Source organism: Montipora capricornis, chromosome 4, assembly GCF_036669925.1.
Source record: "Montipora capricornis isolate CH-2021 chromosome 4, ASM3666992v2, whole genome shotgun sequence".
NCBI classification, from domain to species: domain Eukaryota; kingdom Metazoa; phylum Cnidaria; class Anthozoa; order Scleractinia; family Acroporidae; genus Montipora; species Montipora capricornis.
The window spans coordinates 5,902,720-5,910,219 of NC_090886.1; the positions used below are offsets into that span (position 1 = coordinate 5,902,720).

General features: G+C 41.6%; 1 protein-coding gene across 1 annotated transcript in view; it reads left to right on the forward strand.

The window, feature by feature from the left end:
* Positions 1-7,500, forward strand: part of LOC138045355 (pescadillo homolog) — a 17,777-nt gene that overhangs the window by 10,082 nt on the left and 195 nt on the right. The window contains exons 10-15 of the mRNA XM_068891816.1: positions 105-141; positions 779-825; positions 957-1,090; positions 2,247-2,372; positions 2,749-2,960; positions 6,653-6,771. Of these exons, the coding sequence (XP_068747917.1) occupies positions 105-141; positions 779-825; positions 957-1,090; positions 2,247-2,372; positions 2,749-2,960; positions 6,653-6,771 (675 nt within the window). The remainder of the gene's footprint in view (positions 1-104; positions 142-778; positions 826-956; positions 1,091-2,246; positions 2,373-2,748; positions 2,961-6,652; positions 6,772-7,500) is intronic.

A 7,500-nucleotide genomic window follows, 5' to 3' on the forward strand; every position in this document is an offset into this window, starting at 1 on the left:
TGCTCAGTTATTTTTAAGACCCTGAGTGGGTTTTGAAACCTGTGATCCCCTGCAAAAGAGTCCAGTCTTTATTGTCTCTCAACAATCGTAATTGTATTCAACAGGTCCTGTCTGCTTTGAATCAAAACCTAGCTGTTACAGGTAAGACTTTGGTCAAGCCCTCTTTGTTTATTTCATAGTAAATTGCAGGACCTCACCAGACAATAAAATTTATTTTAGTTAGCTTTCTATCGCCTTGGTGATGAATAAATTATGATGATGATGGTGATAACAGAAAATAAATGGTAATGATGATTTTTATGACTTGGTGATGATGACAGCAAGGGTGATGACGACAACATGTTAAAAGATGGTAATGATGACTGGCTATCACATCAATGATGATGATGATGATGATAATAGCAGGGAAAGAGATGGTAACGATGTTGATGACCATGGTGAGAATAATGATGATGAGAGTGATTTTAATTGTTAAATTCTTTCAGATACTGTACCAAACAGGTCTTTACAACCTCAAATTTCAATGCACCTAGTACTGTATAGGACGCATCTCTATTGTGTTTCATACTAGGTTCTATTGTTTGCGCTGTATATTTCTCTTGGCTTTTTGTGTCCTGAACCAATCGCAAGAGCCATTGTAATAGCTGTAGTCTGCGAACACAGATGTCTTTCCAGCGGTCGTTTCTCTCCCCTGGCTATAGCTGTGAACTCTGACCTAATTCTTTTACTTGTATTGATCAAATGACTACTAAATGAACTTTCACTTGAATGTTTACAGCCCAAGTGGAAGATGTTGAAGTCGATGAATTTCCCATTGATCCTGATGTAAGTTTTAAGTTTAATTTCAGTTTCTCCCCTATTAGAGGCTATAGCTTGATCCACAATGCCGTAACTTCTGTATCAGCTTTAATAGAAATAATTCATACCTTGGAATGTTTCTTTTAAATCTTTTACAGAGTGTAGATGCCACAGCCCAGGAAGCTGGCAAAAGAGAGCTACAGCAAACAGAAAAATTGAAGAAGTTGTTTTCCGAGTGCAAGATTTTTCTTGCCAGAGAAGTCCCAAGAGAGATACTTGTGTTTGTTATCAGGTATGAGATGCTAACAGCCATTAAGTTTATCTCCTTTGGAACCGTGTTCTTGATTACACATTTACTAAGTCAGGTTTTTAGTTTATCCATCCAACTAACCGAGTTCGAAGTCCGTGCTGTGAGTTACTGACCGAGTTTTTTTCCTGCTTGGGCCATAAATCCACGGGAAAAAACGAGGATCCAGAATCGTAGCTATCGGGAAGGGAGTTGGGGGGGGGGGGGGGGGCCGCGGCCCCCCTGGACCTGTTGAGCCAGACAAGTAAGGTCTGTGGATGGAGTTGTTTTCTTTAGACTCGGTTATTTTGATTGTAGTGAATAGCGATTTTTGGTCATTTTCATGGCTGAGAAATTGGTTGGTCCACGGTGTGTGCAAATAGTAAGCAAAAGGAAGCAAAACCCCCAACTTAAATGACAGGAGAGCGTCTTAGCGGCCTCGCAATGATACTTATTCATCGTGGAACCAACTACATGCCAATGCCAAAGGATATTTATGAACGAAAATCAAACTGGAGACATCATTTATAGGTAAGCTAGCCAACATCATGCAGTATTGTGAAGTGTTTAATGTATTAGTGCTTGAATATACGGTGTGTTTCAAATTAATGGGACCTCAGAAATAAGCACTTGAAAGAACCGAAAACACTTACCTTTTCGCACTTATTCGAGGTCGATTTTTCGCATACATATCTCATGACAAGTGCTAAAAATAGCGTTTCGGAGCCTCCAAATTTGAAACTTTTCTCGGGGAGGATACCCTCAGTATACCCCAGTACCCCAGACGCTCTTACAAGGATCGTGCCTTCGGGAGATAATGCCCCCCCCCCCCCCCCCCCCGTTAAAAAAGGAAACTAGTTGAAGTCAAGCGGAAGGTTCAACTGCCAAAACTACCCCATCAAAATCCGAAAAAGGATAAAAACTTCTTGCCTTTTTGAAATAGTTGCTTCCAAGATTCAAACAGCTTTACAAGTTTATGTAACAGAAGAAACGCCATGAAAAACTTTGTAGATAATGTTAACGAAATTTCAAATTTAGGGGGCCGTACTGTAGAATACGATGCGGCCCGCCAATTTAGCCAATCAAAGCGCTCGTACTATCTGCTCAAAAGATATAATAAAAAGCAATTATTGCTTTAATAATTTGAAAGTGTTGCCCCTAGGTGCTTTAGTGGGGAAGTTTCATGGCACAGTGCGGACGCTTTGGGAGCGACATTTGATGAAAGCGATGAATCGATTACACATCACATTGTGGACAGACCTTTGCAGGGACACAAATATCTCTCAAGGTATTGACTGATTTCTGTGTTACAGGTTGGTTATGAGGGCAGAGACAGGTTGTTTTAGATGTCTGGTCATGGGATTACTGTTTGGGAAGTTGTTGGTAAACCATTCCTCCTTCAAACACTTGACATACAGGCTATAGCTGGGAAAAAAAAGGCGTGCATATTTTTCACTTTTTGATGCGTTTACCACTGTTTATTCTTCTAAAAATGTTCATATAATTTATTCGAATTGTGGAAATTGAAATACATGAATAGCACAGTGGTTCGATTCCCAGATTTGGCGATGATCCCCGGCTCGAATGTATTTTTTTTTTCTTGTTGGTTTTCATTAAACTTTTCTTCTTTGCTGTATTTTTATCCGCTTTACATCCTATTAAAGGTATTACGTACAGCCACAGTGGGTGTTCGACTGTGTGAATTACTGCAAGCTGCTCCCAGTTGAAGATTACTTCCCAGGGGTGGAGCTTCCTCCCCACCTGTCGCCGTTTGTTCAGGAGGAAGAGGGAGACTACATTCCCCCCGAGCGGCAAGCCATGCTGGAAGAGCAACGGAAGGCAGATGGTGTCGAAGAGAAGGAGGAGGACCAGAAGGGTAAGGGCTTGATGTGTTTGTCTTGCAGAGCGCTTGCAGCATTCCTCAGATGCTGTTTACAACTGACGGAGGGGAACGTTTGTGCTTTGGCCTTCCTTGGCTCCTGTATGTTTCCTTGGGGCGCGTTTGGGAGAGGACTAGTACGTTACAAAATAACAAGTTAAATTTTAAAAAACAAGGGCTCTTGACGCTTTACTCCTCCAATTTTCATTTGGTGCATTTCTGCCATAGCTACTGCGTTACCGATGCAGTGTTCTACCAATTCAGTTATCAAGGCAAGCGGGAACTGGTCTTTCTTTGAGTTCGTTATTAAGCTGTCGAGAAATCCTCTCCATATTTCTATGGTTTTTCTGCATTTGACAGTGGGTATCGCGATGTCTGGGCGTTTTGGCTGTCACGAAATAACATTTTCTGCAACATGGCCCCGTAAACTTGATTGAATCAAACGAGTGATTCGAGACCTTTTACATTTTACAATAAACCACCAAAGGGAGATTATACAAAAGCAGAAGTTCCAAGCTTAGGGGTTTTGGGTTTTGACGGGTTTTTTTCATACGCTACGGTTAGGATAACATTAGGTAACATCCACGGAGACCGCTTTTTCCGGTGCGGTGAAGACACGTAATGTAGTCTAATTTCTTACTCCGGAATTTTTGTAAAGAGTCAGAAGAGTGAGAGACTTGAATGACACCTTGTGTTTTACGCCACCATTGGTAGACTAACGAAACAAGCTATTGAAACTCCCAAATTTTAAAAAGTGTTTTAACGAATGTACTCGACACGATCACCGAAAGATAAATTCGAAGAAACTGTGAAGCGCAATATTGCGGATGAATGATAAAGGAGAATTAAAATTTGCGCCGGGGAATCTAAAATGTGAACCAGGCCTCAGTTGTTCAAAAGATGGATAACGCTATCCACCAGAGAAAGCACTATCCAGCGGATAAACACTAGCAAAACCAATTGAGTCATCCAGTGGATAGTCGTGGCGCAGTCGTGGCTCAGATGGCTAGTGCGCGGCTTTTGGAGCGAGAGGTCCCCGGTTCGGTCCTCGGTGACTTCAACGTCTGTTTCGACTTTCCTCTGATCCGTGTAGCTATAGCTTTAAATATCCGTGAAACGGAGCACTGACAGAGGGAGGGGCGTAAAAGGCGTACCGTCGGCTTCCATTGATACCAGCCTCGTAGCTGAAGAACTACCGACGTTAAATAAAGTGACTTTACCTTTTACCTTTATTTATCCAGTGCATGGATAGCGCTATCCACCCTTCGAACAACTGGTGCCAGACGTTTAGAGGGTGCTTCCTCTTCATCAGTGGTTTGAAAGCAACTCAAACTTTCCTTTACAATCACCTAAAAGCTAACCGTTTTGAAATTGGCGCTTAGAGCTAAAAACTCCACAGATGTGGCGATTCATCTGTGGCAAAACACCAAGTGAAAACGTTGCGGTTACTTTTAGAACTTTCGTGTTGTCAGTTCCGTAAGGATTGGAAAGGTACATTGTGTTAAACATCAGAAAATGTCGGGTGAAGTTTCGAATGTCGCGTTAAGTTTCGGTGGATGTTACCTGATGTTATTGGAAACGCTATTGGTGGGCGTTTCTCGGTTTGAACTGGAAAATTAAAGAGGCTTTACTTTCCGAAGAAACTGTAATGTTTCTTCGGTGAGAAAGTGGTTTCTCAAAAGAGGTGATATGGTAAATTGACCACCGCAAAGAATTCGAAAGCTGCCGTTTCGAGCGTTGGCTCTTAGCCTTCGCGTTGACGAAGGGCTAGCAGTAGAAACGTCCGTTTTCGAATTTCTTTACGATGGTCAACACAGTTGATAACTCGTTTCTTAGTTTGAACTGATTTCGTCAAAGTGCTACTATGACCAAAAAATCGTCTACATCTGCATGTCCCAGCACTGGGCAAAGTCCTGTGAAATCTCGTATATGTGTGTGTGGAAGTGTGTGGAAGAATAGTGTGTGGGCAAAGTCCCTTTTTGGTTTATGGCTGTTTCTGCTTAGGTGAGCTCATACACCGTAAGCCTTTTTAGAGACATCACTTCCAGGCCGGCCACAACACCGGGGACGACATCGCCTACTCTTATCGAATAGCGTGTGGGTTCCGGCGGGTCTAATTTGCAGGTCGCGGGTCGCAGGTCGCGGGTTGCAGGTCATTGTTTCACCAATACAGAAAGTATCCTAAACATTCTTAAAAGCTAACCTTAGGCCTAATTAGGCCTAAACAAACGTTTTTAGGTCCAAGGTTAGCTTTTATGAATGTTTCGGATACTTTCTGTATTGGTGAAACAATGACCTGCAACCCGCGACCTGCGACCTGCAGATTAGATCCGCCGTGTGGGTTCTTTAACGTCCCACAGGGAACTTACAGGTGTGTATGAACATAGGAGTTATTTGTGAGACGGGGACTACGGTTTATAGTCCTTATCCGAGAAGACTTGAAAGTCTTGTAGATGAAACTACGAAGGCAGCACTTTCTCCTCAGTTATTTTAAGATCCTGAGTGTTGATCCGGCCGGGGTTCGAATCTGCGACCTCCCACATGACAGCCCGATGCTCAACCAACTGAGCCATGCTTTGGATTTCAAAGCCTTATGTTAACTAAACACCAAGTGACCCAAGTTTTTAAGCCTTGATTTCAAAAGACACGTGTTTATTTTAACTGGGATTTTCCTATTTAATGGTCCGCTATTACTAACTTTTAAATCTTGGGACAGCTGGATCGAGGAGAAAATGACGTCAAAGTCTCGCTAGTTCAAGAATGCAATGCGTGTGTACGCGGCTGAATTAATATGCAGCATGGGAATTTTGGGCTTTCAGACTTTTAAAGTCGTGTTTTGTATATAAAATAATACGTGGTACTATGATCAAAAAATCATTTCCTTTTTTTCTTCTGATTTTGAAAGCGTGTTCGCTTAACACCTAACTGGCAAAACTTTGAGCTTTGAGTTTTATCCAAAGGCTGTTTATTTTGAGTGTAAGTTTTGGATTTCATGGTCCGACATTACTCACGTTCAAAACTGGCCGATTGGACCTCAGAGGGTTGGATCTAGAGAAAATGACGTCATTTACTCACCAGCTTAAAATTTCAGCGTGTAAACGCAGTTTATTGTATATGCAAAACACGGGTTGAAAAGTCTGAAAGCCCGAAACTCCCGTGCTGCATATTAATTAGGCCGCGTACACACGCATTGCATTCTTAACCAAGTGAGTGTTTGACGTCATTTTCTCCTCGACCCAGCTCTCTCAAGATTTTGGGGTTAGTAATGGCGGACCAATAAATAAGAAAATTCCAGCTAAAATAAACAGGTGTCTTTTTAAAATCAGAACTTAAAACTTGGGTGAGTTAGTGTTTAGTTAACATAGTTTTGAAATCCAAAGGAAAAACAAACTTTTTTTTTGGTCGTAGTACCACTTTAAACGCTAAAATTTTATGCTGGCGAGTAAATGACGTCGCTCTTCCCCAGACCCAACCCTCTGAGGTGCAATCGGTCAGTTTTGAACGTGAGTAATAGAGGACCGTGATTACGCTGAAAGTAAACAGCCTTCGGATAAAAATCAAAGCTCAAAATTTTTCCAGTCTGGATCTGATGTTAAGAAAACACACTTTAAAAACCTGCAAAAAAGAGGAAGTGATTTTTTTTTTATCATGGTAGCACTAAAGTACATTTGTCGAATTTTCACCTGCAGAAGAAAAAGGAGAAAAAATGAGTAACGAGGAGAAGAATTTAGCGATAATGGCCATGAAAAGTAAAGAGAAATGGTTGTACAACAGGATAATGACTTCCAAGAAGAGAAAACGCTCTCAGGTACGTTAACTTCTGTACTTATGAGACAGCGAAATAGTCGTTCAAAAATACACTTCCGCGCGGCTGATAGAACTTCACCATTTTGCTCCAACCCGTTTTGTGTGCATTCATCTATCCACAGTCCTTTAGTTGATTATGTGGAAAAAGCTCTTTCTTTCAACCAATGGGTCTGATTGTTTTATTTTCTTGCTACATCTCTGAGATACTACGCGCGCTTTGATTGGCCAATTTAGCGGGCAGTACGGTCCGCTAAATTGGAAATTTTGATTCAACACTTTCTAGCAAGTTTTTAATGTTTGTGTCAGTGAAATAAACTTGTGCTACTGTTTGAATCTTGCAAGCAACTATTTCAAAAAGCCAATAAGATTTATTCGTTTTTCGTATTTTGACGCATTCCAACTAGGTTCCTTTCCCGCGCGCTTGGTTGCCGCAGTTATATGATAAATGCCTTAGTAACCTCTTTTTCTCGATCCGTATACTGTAAGTTACGGGTCCTCGTTTTTTCTCGTTGATTTATGGGCCGCAGGGTTTTCGTTTGAGGCTGATGGCCGGACAGTTTTGTCCGGTTGTTTACTATTTCGCGTCCGGTACTTTGACGCTATGAATTTGTAGATTTGTTGGCTTCTTTTTTACTTGGACGTGGTTATCTCAGGAAACCATGGGCTAAAGAAACACAAGGCAATCACGCGCAATAAATCCTTCAAACTAGAGAGAGCCCTTCTCATCATT